A 22,887-nucleotide genomic window follows, 5' to 3' on the forward strand; every position below is an offset into this window, starting at 1 on the left:
TCAAATATCCTGCAAAATTTCCCTTTTTTTGTCTAAATAAGTAGGAAAGGTTTTTTACTCTAACACATTAAAACTATTTGCAATAATGAAGCTATAACTGTCAAACCTGCCACAATGCCAGGTAGGTTGTATTTGGCAGACTTAGGATTAAACATTTTTGAGTACAAAGTTCTGTAAAATATTTGTGTCAGTATGATATGAACTCAAGAATTTGTTCTGAGCAGTTCATAGTCCAAAGCTGATCTTTGGGTCACACTCTGGGACTCTGACCTGGGATTTCAAGCCAGTCAGCTGGAAGTCGGTGATACCACTTGGCCAAATTTACTCTTTTTCTTGGGACATTTTCTCTTGATGATTCATCCTTTTTCTTTAAATGTTTCACTTATCCAGTGGTCTCTGGATTCCTTAGTTGGATGTTTTTATTCGGAATGATAAAATCAAAACCCTACCCCAACTCAAATGCTGAGAGTACCTTTTTTTTTTTTCAGGTTCTATCTTTCCTAGGCCAAAATGATTTTGGCAACAGAAAAAGTATTACCTTTCAATTAAAATAATTATTTTGAAATTTTGAAACTAAATATACCTCAGTATGTGTGGACAAATATGCATGTATTTCCCCTTTTCTTTATATATAAATTCAATGTTTAAGTGTATTTAGTTTTAGATCACAAAGGACATTCACTTTGAATTTCAGCCTGCCTTTTGCAAGTGTCTTTTAAATTTAAATCTCTGTACTTCTTATATGCCTGCCTCTCCCTCCCAAGTGCTGGGATGAAAGGTGTGAACCACCACCTGGCTATAGATTCCTTATAATAGTTATTGTCATAGGGTTGTCTTGTTTTAATTTGGTTGTCCATTTCTCCTATTATTTAGGGGTAAATATTTATGTTTTTCAAACATGTAATCTATCATTCTTGCTGATTTATTCTGAATTTGTTCCCTGGCAACTTTTAATATTCTAGTCTTAATCAAACATGATGCCAAATTGTTCGCTATTTCATTATTTTTAGATGTTTTGGCTATCTTGCCTGTATGAGCGACATAAAATTTGATGCCTCCTGTGACTGGATATCTTTGTCATTTATCTGAGAGTTAGTGGTTTTCCATTTTGATGACCATATAGCTATACCATTGCACATACACCATAAATTGGAGAAAATAGAGATTTTCCTTTTGCTTTCCTAGTTGTCTTATAGCCAATACTGCTGCACTGATTTTGTGGTTCCTTTCTCAGTGTTGGCCACTCCATACCTGGTCTATAGGCTGCCAATTTCCAATAGCTTTTGGTCCATCAGTGGTTGAAAACTATCAGTAAACCATGTGTTAGCCAAATGCGATCATTCTCTTGGTCCCCACAGTTCAATAGGTGCCTCTTTTTGGGGGGGAGTGATAGGTTTAAGGATGGGCATTATGGGCAACTGAGCTATTTCCTCAGTGTGGGAAGACACAGACCCCTTTGCTACCATATTCCGGTCGTAAAGGAATTCAGATAGGTACCAGTTCCACTGTAATACATTTCCTTACATAGCTAAGCCTGTGAAGGTCTCTGGCTTTAAATGGACCCAATCCATCATTGTAATGGCACCATTACGACCATAGGGTGGTTAGCAATGACTGAGTATAAGGTTCTCCATACCTCATAAAAATGTCCAGATTTGTTTCTCAAACAAGATAACATTTGTTATCCTTATATGGAAAATGTTTGTATTAGAAGCCAACAGGAAAATGTTGGTGGACTCATTTTTCCTTTATGAAGAGTCTCCAGTTGCCAGTTCACCAATAAATATGATATCCATAATTAGAATATCAACTGGTTCAATATTGGTCAGGGTTACAGCATGGAGAAGAGCTTACAGTTGCAAAAGCTGCTGTTTGTTCCTGTGCCCATTGGAAATTAGATGCCTTTCTAGAAACCTCATAGTTTTCATAATATTCTGGAAACATGGTATGTGATTTCCATAGTGTGCAAACATGCGCAAACATACCAATTAGGAGCTGTCTATGAGTTTTTTCCCTGGGTGGTGAGATCAAAGGCATGTGTCACCATGACCTTTGTTCATTGTAGCTCTGGAATTTAGAAAACAAATAATTTGTAGAGATTCACTGGTCTATGCTGGGATTAAAGGCATGGGCTACCACTGCCTGACCTCTGTGTTTAATATAGTGGCTGGCTTGGTCCTCTGATCCCCAGGCAAGATTTATTTGTTACAGCACAAATAAAATATCACCACAGGCAAGTGTGCCTTTGGTAAATTATCATTCAAAACATTATTTGGTTTTATTTTTCATGCCGGAATAAATGATAGGTATTTGTTAGTCTTTATAAGTTAGTTTAGATTGAATGACCAAGCTGTCTGATGAACTAGCACCTCTCATTTGAGGAGGTCTCCCTGTTCAAATCTAATGTTTATCAATCTTTATGGCTTCCATTGCCTTTCTTCTCCTGTGGAAACAAAGGCAAAACCTCTTCCCCAATGTAACACATATCTCTGTTTCCATTCTGAGGTCTACACATCTTTAAAATATACAGACTGATTTAATTCCATAGTTTTGGTTTTTTATTATTATCCAATGTCTTTCCACAGCTGTCATTGTTTTCTCATTAGCATTTGGAAAACTCAAAGTTATTAAAGCACTGTGTAATCTATCTCAGGGTGTCTTTATTGCCCCTTTTTGTTTATTAAGTATATCTTTTAAAGTACAATTATATCTTTCTATATGTGCTTGTCCTGTAGGATTGTGTGGTATACCTGTAATATGCTTTATGTTTTAATATGCAAAAAAGTTTCATTTTACTAGAGACATATGCTGGAGCATTGTCAGTCTTAATTTGCACAGGTATCCCCATGATGGCCATAACTTCTAATAAATGTGTAATTACAGAATCAAGCTTATCAGAACTTAAAGCAATTACCCTTTGAAACCCTGAATATATATCTATGGTATGGTGCACATACTTTAATTTTCCAAACTCTGCAAAATGAAACACATATATTTGCCAAGTTTTATTTCTTTGGGTTACTTCCTGTAGATAATGGGGTTTGGCTCTAAAAAGAACAAGTAGGAAATTGCCTTTATAATTTCCTTAGCTTGTTGCCAAGTGATAGAAAAATCTTTCTACAAATTTTTGCTATTAACATGGTGTTTCTTATGAAATTCTGAGGCTTCTAGCACACTTCCTATTAGTAACTGATCAATTTCATTATTACCTTGTGCTAGAGGGTCTGGTAGACCCGTATGGAATTTGATATGTGTTATATACAATGGATGCTTTCTGTTTCTGATTATTTGCTGTAGTTGAATATTTAGTGAAGTTAATTCTGAATAATCTGCAATGAGTTGTAAAACAACTCTTTCTGCAAATTGAAAATCAGTAACTATATTAAGAGATCCAGGAATATCTGAAAAAAAAATCCATAAGAATGGCACATAGCTCTGAATTTTTAACTGAATCATAAGGGCTTTGAGTCACTTTACCTATTTTTCCTGAATTATAACCTGCCTTTCCTGATTTATTTGCATCAGTATAGAATGTAGCTAGAAATTGGTGTCCCTTTTACTATATGATAGTGAATCCAATTAGTTCTTTTTATAAACATGTCTTTTTCTTTTGGGGATATTTGTTGTTAATCTTTCCAAAAACATTACTGCAAGCTCTGTGCCAATGTTCATTTCTGCCCATAATGAGGCAATTTCAGCATTAGTAAAATGTACCACAATTTCTGCTGGGTCTATTTCTGCTAATTGACAAAATCTTGTTTTTCCTTTAAAAATCAATTCAGAAAAATTTTCTATATGGATCTTTAATTTTTTACACTGTTTGTGTGCTAAAATATCTATTCTAAGATATTATATTCTCTCTGCATAAGAATTCCTGTGGGAGAATGCCTAGATGGTAAAATAACCAGAATATGATTTTATATATATATATATATATATATATATATATATATATATATATATATATATATATATATATATATATGCTTTGGCTCCAAGCAATCCAATGTATATCCTGTAATTTCTTCTCTACCAGACCAAATTCTCTCTCAGCCTTAGCTGGTAATTTCTTGAACCATTTAAGTCCTTATCACCTTATAAGGTTTGAAAGAAATTATTTAGCTCTTGAGTAGTTAATCCAATTGTGGGCCACAGCCAGTTCTCCCAGCAATTTTTGAAAATCATTAAGAGATTGTAATTGATCTCTCCTGATTTCTACTTTCTGTGGTCGAATTTTCAATAAACCTTCTTATATCCTGGATAATTGATAGAATCTCCTCTTTGTATTTTTTCTGGAGCAATTTGTATTCCCCAGCAAGGCAAAATTCTCTTTACTTCATCAAACACCTTTTTCTCAGGTATATGTCTCTGAATCAGCTAGTAAGATATCATCAGTATATTGACAAAATTTAGATTAAGGAAACTGTTTATGATTATTTCTAATGGCTGTTGTAAAAAATATTGACACAGGAGGGGCTGTTAACATTCCTTATGGAAGAACATTCCGCTGATACCTTTTAACAGGTAGAGCATTACTATAAGTAGGCACTGTGAAGGCACATTTTTCTTTATCCTGTTCTAGTAAATGTATAAGGGAAAAAGCAGTTTTTTCAAATCAATCACTATAATAGACCTTAGACCTCCCCTTAGGTAATAAAAAAGACAAGGAAATTCCAGGCTGTAAAGAGCCCTTTGACTAAATCACCTTATTTATGCCTCTTAAATCTATTAACATTTTCCATATCCAGATTTTTTTGTAATGACAAATATAGGAGAATTCCAAGGACTAGTCGATTCTTCAATGTGTTGAGCTCTTAGCTGCTCCTGTACCAGCTGTTCTACTGCCTGTAGTTTTTCTGATGTCAAAGGCCATTGTTCCACCCACACAGATTTGTCATTTAACCATTTTAAAGGTAGGGTAGTTGGTGCTTTTAAAAGACCAACAGCTGTTGTGTTGTATTTATGTACAACCTGAAGAGTCTGTGACTCTTCATTATAATACCTTTTAACATTTTTCTTGGAAGCATCTTTTATGGTTTGCTTATGAGATTGGAAGAATATTCACCTGTGTTTTTCATTGCTGCAACAAATCACTTCCCCATAAATTAATTCATTGTGTTAGCCACATATGGCTTTAATTTTCCTATTTGTCCTTCTGTCCCTATATACTCCCCCCATCTTGCATTTAGTTTCACATGAGGTAAAGTTTCAATCCCTAAAGCTGAATATTTACCTCCTGAAGAGGTCAATTTGGATGTCAACATTTTGGTGAAATTATTTATATCTAACTCCTGTGTCTAGTAAATCTTCAATTTCAATGCCATTTATTTGTATTTTTAGGTTTGGTCTCTTATCATTTGCAGCAGTTTGCCAAAATACTTGTTTTCTTATCTCTCCTGAATTTTTTATTTACTGAAGCTGTTCTCTCCTTGATTACATCCAGATCAGTGTTGTTTTTAACAACATATATCAACTTTTAATTGTTCTGTTTATGAGTTTCTCCAATGCTGACAAGGAATTATTAAACCAAATTGATATCAAGGCCTGTGGGAGGCCCCTTAGGGCATTTTGATGGCAAATGGTTACCTTGCCTGTCCCTTGTTGATCTGAATTCATTAGTACAATACTAGCCTTTGTCATACTTTCTGTGTACACCAGAAGGCTAGAACCCGTTTGAATTATCTACAGAATAAGCATCATTTCTAGGAATGTCTTGCCTACAATCCCTTTTCAAATGACCTTGCTTACCACAATTAAAACATCTGACATTTTGACTTTTCTTAAAACTTTGAGAAATTATTTCTCTTATAAGAGTAGCATCATAAATATAAGATCCAATATTAGCCATATTTCTAATCCACTCACCTATTGGTGCTGATCTTGCCTTTAAAGGCCTTATCGTCCTTTTGCATTTTGAACAAAGGTTCAATTAGTATTTGTCTGACTTCTGGATCTGATACTATCCTATTTATAGCTGAAGCCAATCTTCACAAAAAACATCAATGAAGGCTTCTTTGGGGACTTGTATAATTTTAGTAAATGATTCAGGCCCCTTTCCTGATTCTTAAACCTTGTCCCAAGCATTTAAAGTTGCTAAAAAGCATAACACCAAGGCCAAGGCATTATCATCAAATTCAAGCTGCCTTTGCAACTAAGCATATTGACCTTCACCTCAAAACTTGTCTTGGGAAATATTAATACCCCAGCTCTATTTTGTTGTTCTATGGCCCTAGCTTCCTCTTTTCACCATGTTCACCATTGTAGCTGAGGACTAGCTCTGAATATTGCTATTGCCAAACCTTTCCAGTCTTGGGGGATAATGCTTTTCTGAGTTGACCATGAATTTAATATCTGCTTCACATAGAGTGAATACATACCATGTTAAACAATCACATCCTTAAATTTCCTCAAATCTAATATTTTTATGGGATTCCTTTTAACTTCTTGATAACCTTGGGGATAACTATCATCTACTGGTAGTTCTTATATAGTAACTGGGTAAGCTAAGTTTGATTTTCTAACAGCCTTGGGCTGCTGCTCTTCAGTTTCATCATATGGTAGTGTAGTAGGTTCTTGTATAAATTCCTCTGTGTCTGAGTATTTTTCTTATTTTCATTTATAAGTTTTTCTAAGACTTGTATGCTACCAATCCACTTCTCATATTTGGCACAAAAAACCACTATGACTACTAGAATTACCAGAATGATAGTAATTATAATTGATATTATGTCAATCTCAGTTAAGTAATTCATCTTTTAATTTTCTGCTTCTGTTTTCAAGTCACCTAAAGTAGCATTATACAGGATCCTAATGTCCTCATATTATATTTCCCATCCTTAACATGGGAAATATTTTTCCTTTTAATATTACTTACCTCTCTCATTGAGGACTTCCAATTTGTCCTACCAAATATGTCTTCTCAGTTTGTTCATAGCTGGCATAATTTCTCTGTCCTTGTGGTCATTCCTCACACTGGGCACCAAATGTTGCTTTTCTAACTAAATCTCAAATGCTTGATTTTATCAATAAATATTCAGGAGCCATATGATGGGGTGAAATCCTACTAGCTCAGAGAGGCAGAGAAAGCATCTGGCCAACCTTCCTCTTCCCCTGACATCCCAGGAAAAGACTTTTTTCCTATGCCATCTCAAGCAAAAAACCAAACTCAATGTCTTCCCTTCTGCTTCCTGTGCATATCTCTATCCATCCCCTGACTCCCTCTTACTCTCTATGATTTTTTTCTTAATAATCCTATGTTCACTTCCTGTCAACAAGTTGCTAGCTCTGCCACTTAACCTATGGTTGACTTTATTTAATCCTGTTCACAATATTCAAGCAGAAAGCTCTTGGATTAAACGTGTGGGATAGGCCTGAGCCACACCACAACTAGAAACAGGTTTTTTCCAATAAATAATGCAATCTTGGGTTCACAGTGTAATCAAATATCCTGCAACAGATCTGAATCCAGACTTTCTTGCACTTAATAAATATGTTACCTTCATAAATTATACGGTGAATATTTTTATTACACAGTTTTTGACTCTTACCCAAATGTAACAAGTTATATCCAGTATTTTAAACATCACAGATATATTTATCCATTAAACTTCTTAATCGTGACGGTGTACAGTTCATGTTACTGTATCCAACCTATCCAATGGTGATAAGATACTCAATGACCCTTGTGGTTTTGCCCTGTCCAAAAGTCAATACTAATCATATTTTTGGAAATCATATGATAGGAGATTTCCTAGTGAGACAATTGCCTTAATTAAATATCCTACCACAGTTTTTGTACTTCTGTGTTTAGACTAATACCAAATCTATAGTAAACTTCAGAAAATAAACACATCCAATTTCAGTCAAATCAGAAACACAGGATTTCCCAAAAAATAGATCAGAGTATGTGATAAATGTCTGATCATACAAGTTTAGGAGATGCTTAGAGTTGTATCGCTGCTCTTCTATTTAATTCAATAAACTAATTAAAATATTTTAAAGTTTAAAATAGAATGTTACATTCTTCAGTATCTGTACTTTACATTTAAAATGTGTTCAAAATCTAGTGCCATAATTTAGAATATCTTTTCATAACCATTTCCAAGAAACTTATACTAGAAGAGACATTTTAATTAGAATTAAAGGGACCACCTCTATTTTTACCTTTTAAAATAGTATTTTAAGTAATTTATAAAAATTTCTTTTCATTAAAGTATTGATGGGAATACAAAAATGACAATGGGGGAGAAAGTACATATCAAGTTCTGTGTGTGTAATACTTGATTTATAATTTTACAGAAAGAAGAAAGACTTGCTACTGAACCAACACATTACTTCATACACAGAATTATGAGTACTTCATCATACAACCAAGAAGACCTCCTTTCTGGGTACAGACAACTTAATGCAGAACAAATCTAGAAATCTGAGATGAAAGAATGGGTCTGTTAGCAAATCTGTAGTTGAGCAAGTGCCCAGTATCAAATCCTTCTTCACTTCTGATTCTTATCCCTTGACTCTAAGTCTTAAGTTCTCTTACCATACAATACTGTATTTCTAGTTACCTAGCCTCTACATATTTTCAGATACCTGTTCTCTCATGTAAATGTCATAGGATCAGATATTTGCTAATGTGTTGTTGCTTGTGGTTGTTATTATAACCCAAAGGATAGGCATAGAGTCAGCAGCAGAAAGTGTTCTGTCAGCACAGAAAGACTCCTGCTCGGTTTTGTTAAGTAAGCTAAAGGTGTATAGCTCTGCCTTACAAGAGGAATCTGAAGAAGACATGGAAAAATATTAAGTTGGAGTACTCAGAGATTAATTTTAAAAGCACAAACTAGTTGTAGTAATATAAAAACACAAAGTTAAACTGTAAATTATTAAGTAGAATAAGAAGTATACTATTTTGTGACAATGTGAGCAATACAAATTGAGAATAAAAAAAATCAATACTAGGAATGGAAAATATTTGCAGATCATACACATCACACACACACACACATACACACATGCAAACACACACATACATACACACATATGCAAGCACACCACACACACACATATATATACATATTTACATATACATAGGTCACTACCTAAACCACTCTGTATGCTTCAAAATAAAACAACAAAAACAATTTTAAAAATACAAATTATTTGAATAGAAAAATCCTCTAAAAGATTGTACATCATTAATCCCTAAGGAAATGTGAATCAAAATCTCAGAAGACGCCATTTGAAACCATGACAGTCACTGAAAGGAAAGGAGCAAGAAAAGAGAGCAAGGAAAGGAAAGAAAAGAAGTATTAGGGATGGAGAGAAACTGGAACCTTTATGCACTGATGGTAAATTATAAAATTGTGAAATCATTGTGAAAAATCAGTGTGGCACTTTCCTAAAGAATTTAACATGGAATTAGTGTGTGACCCAGCAATTCTGAATATATTCCTCAAAGAACTGAAAGCAGGTACTGCAACAGATAGTAGTGAACGTGTATCAATACCAACATGATTCAAAATAAACCAATGATAAAGGCAACCTTTCATCATTGTTCATCAGTGTATTAAATCAGGAGAAAAAAATGTCTCATTCTTTTGAATATTATCTACTATTTAAAGAAAATCCTCACATACTAAAACATGCATGGATATGGATGACATTGAACTAATTAGAGTAAGTTACAAAGTGACAAGTAAAATTACTACTCTACTTATTTGGAGTATTCAAAATCCTAAAGATAAAAAGTAAAATAGGGATTTTTTTCAGGAGGAAAATGGGTGTTAGTGTTTAAGCACAAAACATGTCTGAAAGTGGGAGATGGTGATGTTTGCATAGCAATGAAAATGTGCTTAATGACACAAAACCATACAATGCAACTTTCTAAAATTGTCACAATTTTATATATATAAATTTTATATATATAAATATATAAATTATATATATAATTTAAAATTGGAGAAAAGTAAATCATAAATCATTCTCATTCAATTTTCAATTTTAGCAACATGCTATTCCAGGTTTGCTTCCATGTAGAGAATGGCAGATTGTTGTTAACCAGTAGCTTCTTCATTTGTTAAATATACACATTAAAAATTATTCTCTTTTATTTTATTTTAGTGAAGCAGAAGAGTTTAAACCAGATCCAAAGGCTAATGCACTAGAAGGTTGGATGTTTTTCTTAACTTTTAAAAACTGATGAAAAAGTAACTTTTTTGACTATTCTGGTAGCTTAATTATTTCCTACTTGGAAAATGTTAATCATTAAACTTGAAAGAGATGCTAGTTTACTTTTCTATTAAGTATGTCTACTTTAATGAAGTGATTCATTACTATTTCATCCAGCTGTTAAAATAAGCCAAATGCTTATAGTAATTTAGTCTGATATTATAAATTTACTTTGACCATCCTCCTGTAAATAAAGAAGCATGAAATTATTGTGCTAAATTATATCTGGACTTGAAGTGAAATTAATTAGCTCATTGAAAAGTTATGCTTTCCTTGTATTAGACCTTACCCCTACTTATATACAAAAGGCCTTTTAAACACAAAATTGAGTTGTTCACATCAAAATCTGGCTAGCATTAACTGTTTTGTTTTGTTTTTAAATATCAGCTTATATAAAGTGCTTACCACATTTTTATGATGTTTTATTCCAATATTTGTTCAGACCTCATGAGATCAATCTGATTAAATAATAAACAATATATACATAAGGTATAGAGATCATTTTTACTATAGCATGGCCTTGAATTCAAGCCACAAGTTTATCCCAACTATTGCTCTGCAACCCACTCATGAAACAACTTCTCTCAACTTGGATATAGAAATAACTTTCACTGTTGTTAGCAATAATTCTGTCCGAACAGCATCAACATATCATAATCTGTATGTATAATGGTAATCACCACTAAGATTCCTGAATTATAAATCATGGGTTATAAGATCCAGCCAGGAACTACCTAATGTAATTGTTTAATTTCAATATTGAAGACAGTCAAGCAGGAGGTGAGGACATTAGTGTCCAACATGTCCAACTCTTTGTCTAAGAATCCACATGAGGCCTCATTCCCTGTGATTAAATTTTGTGTATTATTTTGTTTTGTCTAACTTTGATTTTTGGATTATGCATATTTCTTATATTTTTCACTGATATTGTCACTGACCAAGTCATTTATTCATTCATTCATCTGAAGATTCACCAAACAGTTCTTTTTTGTTCTTATAATATTCCATGTATAAACAATACTGACAAAGTTTGTTCTTATGGAATTTACATGGTAACTTGAGTTGAAGAATCCAATGATCAGAATATAAGATAAATCTAGAGGTTGGTAAGTCCCTTCCAATTTTACTAATGACAGAATTTCAAGACATTGCAATGGTTACAAGACCCTCCATCGTTAGCTCATACTGCCCCTTTTGTCTTTCTTAACTCTTCCTCTATTTTCCTTGTGGCTTCCTCTACTCCAGCAAACTCTGATTCCTGACCTCTTTGCTGTCCTTCAATCCTACAAAGCCTTTCACTTGTCATGATTTCTGGAGTTTTCTTTCCCCTTACTCTGCCTTATTCTTCCCTCACCTGTAGACTTTTTCCACTTCACTTTCCAAGAGAGCTCTCTTATGATCACAGACCCTGAAATGGAAATTAATTGCCTTCTGTGATCTTACATAGGCCACATATTTGCTTTCTTTTTCTCTCCTGCAGTTTTCTAAAAGATGGTATGTTTTAATAATTTGATCTTGACTGCTTTTTATTGAATGCAAGCTTGCTGAATTAATGTCCACTGGAGCCTAAAACAGCATATTGACATATAGATGCTAAAAATATTGAGTAATGCAGGATATAGAAGAAGCTAAAGGAGTGGGGAGGAAGCATGTGAAAACAGTTTGGGTTATGAGAATAAAGTATCCATTAGATATTTAAGCTGAGATAACATGTGAGCCATTGGATATTTCAGTATAGATTTTAATGGAGGTCTAACTGAACATACTTATTCCTAGTTTCATACAATAAAAAAACAAAACTTCAAGTAAGTGTGAATAGCTGAGCCACTTAAATAACTGGAATTTTTGTATTCCTCTTAATCAAAACAGCTTTCTAGACAGTCCTGGAAGTACAAAGCCTATACACTGTAGAAACATTAAAAAAAAAAAAAAAAAAAAAAAAAAAACACTTGGTGTTTACAGTTTTGGCCCTCATGTTGAACTCAAATATTCTCAATAATTTCAAAGAAAAAGTAAGTGCAGTCATCTGCAATCTAAAGTAGAATGAGATCCTTTAGGAATACAATAAATTAATTATGAAGTTACTAGTTCTGTCAGATAGCTCTATCATTCTAGTTTACTTGAAGTTTTTCCTTTACTATTTTTCCAGAATCTGTACTGCTCCCCAATGATAATTCAGAATACTCACTTGTGTTGGCTTTTGATGACTTCATATGTATCGAGTACATAGTACTTGAATGTGCTGTATTTCCTCATGTCTTCTTATGAGAGTGTCCAAGTAGATAGTCTCATTCCCATTTTATGTATGAAGATACTGAGTCAGAAAAGTTACATTTAATTTGTCACCCACTTCTAAGCAATGAAGCTAAGACTCAACAGAGATCCTCTGCCAGCAGATTAGTTGCCCCACTAAAAATGGGTCTTTGAGAAATGTTGCTTGTCAATTTATTTCTGCTTCCTTGTGTTTTGATGATGTGTTGATCTCCCTTGGAACCTCCAGCAGCTTTGTGATCTGAAATGGTTCCACTAGATTTTCCTTGAGTATTACAACAAAGATGCCCTGTTTTAAAACATTAGCACTTTCTTATTTATTTCTGTTGTGTTTTGTTTTTGAGACAGAATCTTACTATGTAGTTCTAGCTGGACTGGAACTCATTATCAAGACCAGGCTGGCCTTGAACTCACAGAGATCAGACTGCCTCTGCTGAGATTAATAGAGAGTGCCACCATATCTGACTCACTTACCTTTTTGTAGTTTGATAAATATAAGGCATGTTAAAGCTGGAAAGGCACTTAGGGACTATCATTAAAGTAATCTCTCTTTTATAGATTAAAAAAATAGGCACAGGGATTGAGTGACTTTGCATAGATGTATAGCTACTGAAGCACAGAGTTTGCTTCTCCTGAGACATCATACTAATCTTTTATAATTTCCATGTGGAAAACAAATACATCTTCTAACATTCTAGGGTTCTTATTTGTTTCAAATTTGTTCCAACTGTCTATTCATTAAAAATAATAACAATTGTATATCTAAATTATATTAATTGAGGTAAAATACTGGATTTGTATCAACAATATATGTATGTGTGTTTATGAATGTATGTGTGTGTATATATAAGAAAAAAATATTTCTTCCTGGTTTTTCCAGAAAGTTCTCAGAAACCACAAGCAGGAAACTCAAGCAGTCTTCAGGTAAATATTCTTCAATATCCTCTAGTTTCTGTACAATGGGGGTTAGTTGTAAAATAGCTCAATTTTCAAATTCTATCAGAGCCTGAGTAGCATTATTGAGGAACATCAGTAAACACTGCTTTATTCACAATCACTTCACACTCAGATCTCCCCATCTAAATGAAACCTGTCCTTAATATCTGAAAAAATCCCTTTAGGAAAGTATTTGATCCTTGGATTTTAATAAGAATTAATTTTTGGGGTGAGTAGAATAAGCCACTGATTCTCAACACCTAACTACAATTCCATTAATAGCTTGTTCTGATTCTGAAGAAAAGCCTAAAGGGGTGAGTTACTTGATTCTGCCTAGGGCTAAGGGTCCAGTGATGATGTGGGAGATGGAGACAGGACATTTAGGGTAACTTCAAAGATGAGTCAAGAAGGCTATGAATGCCTAGTTTCACCCATGTTTTCATGTTTCTACAGACTGACTCTTCACATACAGTTAACTACTACATGGTGTGTTGTGGGGCGTTTACCCACCACCCCCACAGTTCCCCAGAGTTTTCTTGAGTGCGAGCAGCAGGAAATATTAGATAGAAGGATTTATTGCGGAGAATATTGTGGAGATAAACAGATAGAAAATAAAGGATAGCCTCGAGAGGGCCTGGAACCTATTCCAATGGGCCCTGACTGTCTCTGCCCCAGGGTTTTTATAGAGACGCCAAGGGGTGGAGCAAAAGACCTCCTCCCCCAGCACGGCCAAGTGCAGACCATCCCAGACACCTACACTCAGGCCCATGGTCTAATCATCCTCTATGCGGACCTGCTGGGTAAAGCCATGAGGAACCCAAGAACGGGCTCCCACAGTGTGGGCTGAGGAATGTTCCTCTTCCTGAACCCTTTTAATAGATCCTGATGTAATTCTCTTTGTTTCATTCTTTTTCACGGTGTCTTCCTGGTTTATTTTAATCCAATTTCATTATTTACAGTACATTCACGAATACAGAATTACAAACTCACCAGCAACTCAGCAACTCAGCAACTTTCCAGTATTACAATATAGTACAATGTTCAGATCCAATTCATAAAATCCTGTATCACACTTCAAGAAATTTTTGCCAGTTTTCCAAAGAAACCAGTCACTTCTACAGTCAACATAATCTTTATTCATGAATGTGAGCATCTTTTTAACAATCTCTTACCTCATTTAATTCATACCTTGCAGAAAATAAAAATATATGTCAATAGAAGAGAGGCCTTGAAGTTCTAGTTTGAAAATCATTAACATTCTTTGACTGACGCTGAATTCCTAGCGAGTCTACACTCTTCCACTGTTGTACTTTCCTTGTTTGTTACCTTTTCCATACCCAAACTATTGTTAAAATTGTTACTCGGTGCGTTTCTAAATAAAGTTGTATACGTACCCTTCACTCAGACATATCCACTAGTTGATTACAACTGAAACTGTGGACAATAGTGAGGATCTGAAAATAGATAGTAGAAGTTTAGAATGGGAAATCAAATCTCAAAGAGCAGTCAATACCATTTTTTAAACATTCTTTCACTATTTCCTGGCACAATTCTGAAATTTCAAAGAAACAAAGGATAGAATGAAGTTTGCTTAGAAGGCCTTGATACTTATCCCATGGTGGTAGAGAGTGTGTTGTTTTTCCTGCTACCATGACAATGTCAGTCATGAAAACAAGATGCTACCTAAAATTCTGAAAGAAAAGTATTCTTTCTTACCAGAGGACATAAAGCTTCCAAGCTGATGAAAACTGTGGAGTGGACCTGTGTTTTGTTTCTGATCTTTGGAAGTGATTGCAATGCTAAGGAGCATGAAACAACACACAAGGAGACTAGAGCCCTAGGGCATTTTAACCAGCTGATTAAAGGGAGAGGGTCTGTTAAGGGTCAAAAGCTAAGGAGAATTATATATAGAAAGAGAGACTTAGGCAGGGCAGTACCTACTTGTCTAACTGAAGTTTCTCTTGAACACTTGAAGTTATATATACAAAAGATTTTGAGAACTTAAGTCTTGGTAGTGGCCGCATCCTGCCTTTCAGGAACAGTTACTCTTCTTTATTCAGAGAAATGACACGTTTCCAAAAAAAACCTAGCATCTCGCATGTTCCTAGAAATATCAAAACAAGTGACTCTATTGTTTCAGAACTTGTAAATTGCAAAACTTTACACAGAGAATATTGAGAGTTGCAAAGTGAAGCATTTTGGCTTCTCCCTTATCATTTTATCCATTCTCAGAAACAGGTTTGCAAGGTATTGCAGTGAATGCAAAGGAAGAAGTGGACAAATAGCTGACATTTTCTAAGAGTCAACAGGGCTCAGCCTTTGGTTGTCATGTGGTTATAGCTGAGGTCATCACCTGTCACAAAGACAAATCAATACTCAATACTATAAATGGAAAAGTTCATCTACATGAGTCTTAGAGGGGGCTTATTTGAAGCAGAAGAATACAGATATCACTAGCATGAAATTGTGTAATAGTAGATATATATTTGGGTATTTCTTGGCATATGTAATCTTGACTGTCTAAAGATCTGACTATGCCAATTTGTCTTGGCAGTTTGTCACCATCTTTGAAGGATCAAAAAGAGTGACCAGCACTACACGTCCCTCAAAGGAACACATTTCAGGTACAAAATGCAGTAACTTTTAAACACAAATGAGGTAAAACTCTTATTAATGTTATTGTGAATGTAGACATTTTTATCATTGATCTTTCCAGTATGAGTGGCCCTTGTCTTGTACATTATTAATATGGGATTGATATAATAATGATACCATTTGCATAAAAATCTATACATTATTATATAATTGTCTTTAATGTGGACACCAAGGGGTAACAGATGGTGTAACTAACATTTGTTAGGCTGCAATTATCCATATGTTACTAAAGAATGAAATGGGAATAATTGAGGAGAAAGACCATAATGAGTTCTCCAAAGTCACATAGTTGCTGAGCTACATAGAACCCCAGGATTTTTAGGGCCTATGGTCACTCAGAAGCAGCATGGTTCACAAGAAAGTATGGCTTCCTGAGCAAGATGGATGATGTAATAGAAATAGAATAGGACTGTGACATAGTGGAACTGGCATGACCCATTGGTCACTGAATGCTAGATTCCTAGTCGCCTTTTCAGAGCTTTCTTTTTCTTTCTTTCTTCCTTCCTTTCTTTCTTCCTTTCTTTTTAAAAGAGAAACTAAATATAGATATTTAAAGAAAGATTCCTGACTTTTGAAATTATATATTGCAGTTAGGGAAATGTTGAGTTTTGACATCTTATATGTTTTCAAGTTCTATTACAAGTTATCGTAAATTGAGATATTTGCTAAAAAGACTCGGGCTACTAATAGCTGATACAGAAAACTGAATCCCAATACTGACAGTTTCTTTATCTATACATCATATCTTACATGACAAAGAAATCTATCTATGGACTTTCAAAAGGAAATTTACACAAAATAGAGGAACTACAGCATTTTAAAATATTTCTTCTTACACTTGAGCACTATAAAATAGAACCCAAATACAGAGCACTGAAATGTATCTCCATGCTCAGCTCATTAGGCATTTCCAAATAGTTTTCAGGAGGGACAAAAAGTGGACTTTGCACACTTACCTGGAGATGCCTCAAGGTCAAGGAGAGATAAAATTACTGAAGTGTGTTCCTAGCTTAGACTCATTTTGTCTGTATGATCTCAAGCAAGGTCTCTGACCTCACCAAAGCTCATCATCCAAAAATGAGGATATTGCTCTGCATGATTCCTTAGGGGAGCTGAACAAGTCAAGAGAAAACACAGATCAATTTACAAATGCCAACTTCTGAATTCTAAATCATTGCTGTAATTTAACTACTTCAATTATCTCTCAGTTCATTAATGTCGTCTTTTTTTTCCACAGAAACATCCAGGAACACTATTTCCAAGCAAGGGTCTAAAGTGCTGGCAAAGGTATCTTCAACTCTGTCAAAGGTGTTCTCCCGATCTAGCGACAGTATTCCAAAGTCGTCCTCACCACCCCACCAGGATAAGCACTAGAGCTTCTCCACTTGATAAAATTGTGATTCCCTATAAAATAAAATATTTAAAGTAGAACATACTGTCCAATTATTATACTAATTCAACTTAAAATATATACTTTAAGCCGGGCGGTGGTGGCGCACGCCTTTAATCCCAGCACTCGGGAGGCAGAGCCAGGCGGATCTCTGTGAGTTCGAGGCCAGCCTGGTCTCCAAAGCGAGTTCCAGGAAAGGCGCAAAGCTACACAGAGAAACCCTGTCTCGAAAAAAACCAAAAAAAAAAAAAAAAATATATATATATATATATATATATATATATATATATATATACTTTAATTAAAGGTGTAGTAAAGGCTTGTATTTTAATAAAATTATTTTTTCAATATTTTATTTTTTAGATTATAATAACATCATTGCTCCCTTCCCTTTTCTCCTTCTAAGCCCTCCCATATACACCTCCTTGCTCTCTTTCAAATTCATGTCCTTTTCTTATCAATTGTTGTTACATGCATATGTGTATAAATACATATTCATATCTATAACCTGTCCTTTCTATACAATGTTACTTGTATGAATAATTTCAGGGCTGACCCCTTGATATTGAATAACCAATTAGTGTGCTCTTTCCTGATGAAGTCTGTGTCTCCTGCTCTTAGCATTCCTTAGTCACCTGTGGTTCTTGGTGAAGGGTTGAAGCCTTGAATTCTTTCTCCCTTCCACGTTAGCATGTCTATTGTTGTTCCTGTTCAGCTCAGGTTTGGGCAGTCATGTTAATGAAATTTTATGGGTATAACTTCTGAAATTACCAGGAGACACAGCCTCAAAGCAAATTCCCTGTTTCTTTGGCTCCTTGTGGTGATATTGTGTTCCCCAATATATTGTGCACCCTAATAAACTTATCTGGGGTCAGAGAACAGAGCAGCCACTAGACAGACATAGAAGCCAGGAAATGGTGGCACTCAGACCTTTAATCCTAGCTTTCTGGAGGCAGAGATCCATCCGGATCTCCGTGAGTTCAAGGCCACACAGCCAGGAATTGTGACTCATGCCTTTAATCTCAGGAAGTGATGGCAGAAAGCAGAAAGGTATATAAGGCATGAAAACCAGGAACTAGACTTGGTTAACCTTTTAGGTTTTTGAGCAGCAGTTCATCTGAGATCTATTTGGATGAGGACTCAGGCTTCCAGTCTGCGGAAACAGGATCAGCTGATGAATTGGCAAGGTGAGGTGGCTGTGGCTTGTTCTGTCTCTCTGATCATTCAGCATTCACCCCAATACCTGGCTCTGGGTTTGATTTTATTAATAAGACTCTTTAAGATTCATGCTACAGCTCCTACAGTCTTTCTGCCCTCTTTTCAACAGTGTTCCTTGACCCTTAGGTGCAACAGTTGTTTTGTAGATGTTCCACTTGGGACTGATTTTAATTAGTACATAGAAATATTAAAGTATTTAAATTTATACAATGCAGCACCCTATGGGTTAATACATACACCTGTAGGTATATGTATGCATATATATAGTATTGTGTTTAAATTAGGGTAAAACTTTTTATCTCTTAAAGAAGTTATCATTTCTTTATTGTAAACTTAAAAGTAATCTAAGCTATTTTTATAGCCGTTTTCTATATACACCATAAGTATCAATGATTCAATTTCTGGGTATAAGTATTTTCTATGGGAATTTCAATAAGACTTTAAACTTAGTAATTAGCTCTATGTGTGACAGCAAGTGACTAAAATTTTAATTAATAAAACAAGCAACCCAAAGTACCTGATAGAACTGAATGTGAATTTTTTCCTTTAAAATTTTTAGGACACATATCATTATGATGGTTATCAAGTAGATGACAAAGCCAATATGAGTTATACAACAAAATTATGAACCAGACTGTCCACTGTCTAAGACACATTCAGATAGCTCATTTCTCAGCAGTTCATATAGTCTCATTACCTATGAAGTGTTATTTCTGAAATTTTATTTTTAATCATTGTAAAGTTAGAAAAGAAACTAAGATACTTCCTTGGCTAGGCTTCTTTTGTTTTGATAACCATCATGACCAAGAACAACTTGGGAAGGAAAGTGTTTTTTTTAGCTTGTAACTCTCAGGCTAACAGTCCATCATACAGAGAGACGTCAAGAGCAGGAACACAGAAACAGGAACTATAACAGAATCTATGGAGGAATCTTCTTACTGGTTTGCTCCTCAGGGTTTACTTAACCTACTTTCTTATACAACCCAGGACCACCTTGCCTGTGGGAGCCCATTTTCAGGTTCCTAGTGGCTTTACCAGCAGGTCTGCATAGAGGGCATGATTGGACCATGGGCCTGAGTACAGGTGTCTGAAAATGGTGTGCACTTGGCTGTGCTGGGGAGGAGGTCTTTTGCTCCACCCCTTGGCATTTCTATAAATACCCTAGGGCAGAGACAGTCGGGGCCCATTGGAATAGGTTCCAAGCCCTCTCAACGCTATCCTGTATTTTCTATCGGTTTATCTCCACATTCTAAATCCTTCTATCTGGTATTTCCTGCTGCTCTCACTCAAGAAAACTATGGGGAACTGTGGGGTTGGCGGGTAAACATCCTGCAGAATGGCACCATGAACAGGGACTGAAGACAAATGAACAGGGACTAAAGACAAAGGAATAGGGACTAAAGACAAAGGAAAACAATAGTAATACTTAGTTTTATTACAGAGATTTTGGCAAAAGTGAGAGTAAGGTCCTGCCAGAAATGGCCAGCCCAGTGTTTAAGTGAAAGTACAGAAATTAATAAGGGCAGGGGGCTTTATCCTCGAGAGAAAAAGAAAAACGGACTGGAAGGATGTCTGATGCTGCAGCACAAAAATCTCTATCAAGACTTCTATCTTCTATCTCTTTCTTAATTTCTGTCTGTGAAAAACATGTATAAGGTATAGTGTAGTAATACAGTGTAGGAAAAACTTATAAGTGTAAGATCATGTAGAAAAATTGAAGATAAGTAAGGCAACTAAGAAAAACTTCAATTTTCTAACTTTGGGGGCTATGAAAGCAAACGGGGGGATCTTTCTTTGAGCTTTATGGGTAGTAAAAAAAGCTCTTCTTTGAGCTTATAGGGCAGAAAAAAGTTTTCTATGGAAGCTTTTGGCCTGAGGACAGCTGAAAAGCTAAGTACAAGCCGCAGGAGAAAGTGATTTCTCCCGGAGGCAAAAATGGAGTTATAAGAAGCCAAAAAGTTTAAAGTTCAGAAGTTTTGGGAAAAGTCGGTCTTACTCTCTCTTGGGAAAAAAATCTTTCTTTTAAAAAAGCTTTTCTTGGAAAATTTGGGGAAAAATCTCTCTAAAAATCCTTAATCTTTCTCAAACTAAAGGTCTCTTAAAAAACTTAAACTAAAGCCTTTCAGAATTCTCCCAAAAGGACAAAAATTAGAGTCATCTGAAGATATTAGTATGGGAATCACCTGAGATTAGTTCTAAGGGAAAACAACAAACCTCTTAAGACAGCAAAACCTCTCTAAGTTCTTTCTTTCAAGCCTTAAAAATCCTCCCTGCAATGCAGGAGGCGGGGATTGAGTTCCTAAAAACCTCTCCTCTAAGCTCTCTCTCTTCCAGCTAGTAAAAAGCAGCAGGTTGGAATCCCCTGAGGGAAACGCTTGGGAGAATGTGGGGGAAGAGCCACAGAGAGCCCAAAGGGGCAGGAAACTGTTTGCATGGGAAAAGCAAAAAAGCCAAGCTTTTCAGTTACAGCTGAGCTTGAAGCATCAAGGGGTTTGTTTCTGAGTGAGCACTTGTCAGAATAAAAGGGTGCTCCTAACTGCCCTAAGGCAAAGATCCCCTTAAGCAATGAGCCGAAACTCTCTCTGTTAAGTGTTGTATCTTCACTTCTAACCAACAACCGAGAAGCGACTAGCCAGAATTCTCCTGCAGCTAGAACTTAGCCATAGACTTGGGAAAGTTGCAGACACAGAGCTGCAAAGAGCCAAAGAAGATCCTTCCCTGACAGGAGGGGCTGCTGGGTAAAGCAATAAAGCTGAACTGTGTCTGAAGCAGTTGAGCAGCCCAGTCAGGAATGCAGTCTGGGGAAAAAGCCCAGCGAGGGCAGAATGGAGAACTATCCAGGAGTAAAGCTTTCTTTTCTATCAGAGAAAACACCTTTCTGAAAAAAGCTTTATTTCAACTGACTTGGGTGAGGTGAGGGAGTGTTGCCTTAAAGGGTGATTGCCTCAGGCAGTAAGCTCTGTCTGAGAGTACTCAGACAAACAAAAGCAATCTACTGGGGATTTGGGCCAGGTGAAGGCCTAATTAGGGAAGCACACCTGTCCTAATGAGAGCTTAGAGATGGCAAAAACTTCCCTTGTTAGAAAAGCAGAAACTTGAGGTTCAGTCTGTACGGAAACCACACAGACCCTGAAAATAGAGATGGACTAAAGCCTCTACCTTCAGAAGCAGAAGAACTGCCACTGTGGCATTGGGAAACTGTTTCTGGGGCAGAGGGGATAAACTTAGACAAAACTGGGAACTGTCAGGGAGAGTGACTCTCAGAAGAAACGGAGAAGGGACAGATTCCTCCCCAGAAAGCTGCTAGAGTTTGAGGCAGATTCAGAAGGGGAAAAAGCCTTTACCTCCAGAGGCAGCTAGCAGAGGGGCAGAGCAGCAGCCTGAGATAAATGAAGCTCTGCATGGTGTGTGTGTGTGGGGGGGGGGGGGGGACAAGCAAAAAGAGATAAAGATCTATCAGTGGGAGAAAATCTCTCTGAAGGAGCTAAGGAAAAGCTCTGTTGTAAATGCTTTTATTTTTCACTGACTGGCTAAGGCAAACACAAGCCCTGAGGGGAGCTGATTAAAGGAATGCCCACCTCAAAGGCATGCTAACAAGGCAGGAGTGGCTCTGATCTGGAGACACCTGTTGAGGCCAGCTCTGAGAGAACAGAAATCTCCCAATGTCCCCTAATTGAAAACATAAAACGCTTGGTTCAAACCTGCTGGGCGAAAACATTGAAAGCAAGCCCGGTAAAAGAGAACAGAAATCTCCTGATCTCTCATAATTTAAAAACACAAAAAGCTTGGTTCAAACCTCCCGGGCAAGAACTTTGAAAGTAAGCCGGGTAAAAGAGAACTAGAAGTTCACTTTCAGACCCGAAAAGAACTATGGGAAATGAAGTCCATAAGGTAGCTTGCAACAAAGGACTGATAGAAGAGAAATGCATTCTGGGAAAGGTAGTTTTTCCACTAAAGATGGCAAAATTGCCCTGAAAGACTTTTGTCAGCTCAAAAATACATTCATAGTAAACTTAAAATACTGCTTTTAAAAGAATAAGAAGGAGGAAAATTATCTAGAGTTTCTGGAATGTTAGTTACAAGGAAAGACTGTAAGAATATGTAACTCAGAGTTATGCTGCTTTTTGTCTTTACCAGCTCCTTGAGAAAATGCCTTATTTACCCTAATAGCTGTGTTTGCAGTAGTTAGATGA

General features: G+C 35.9%; 1 protein-coding gene across 1 annotated transcript in view; it reads left to right on the forward strand.

The window, feature by feature from the left end:
- The window catches only part of Fsip2 (fibrous sheath interacting protein 2), a 71,280-nt gene extending 53,816 nt beyond the window's left edge, over positions 1-17,464 (forward strand). Inside the window, exons 19-23 of the mRNA XM_052726005.1 lie at positions 8,299-8,390; positions 10,117-10,163; positions 13,376-13,419; positions 15,986-16,055; positions 17,324-17,464. Of these exons, the coding sequence (XP_052581965.1) occupies positions 8,299-8,390; positions 10,117-10,163; positions 13,376-13,419; positions 15,986-16,055; positions 17,324-17,460 (390 nt within the window). The 3' untranslated portion in view covers positions 17,461-17,464. The remainder of the gene's footprint in view (positions 1-8,298; positions 8,391-10,116; positions 10,164-13,375; positions 13,420-15,985; positions 16,056-17,323) is intronic.
- The last annotated feature ends 5,423 nt before the right edge of the window (positions 17,465-22,887 follow it).

The sequence above is a fragment of the Peromyscus californicus genome, unplaced genomic scaffold (genome assembly GCF_007827085.1).
Source record: "Peromyscus californicus insignis strain IS unplaced genomic scaffold, ASM782708v3 Scaffold_7__1_contigs__length_154581171, whole genome shotgun sequence".
In the NCBI taxonomy this organism is placed as follows: domain Eukaryota; kingdom Metazoa; phylum Chordata; class Mammalia; order Rodentia; family Cricetidae; genus Peromyscus; species Peromyscus californicus.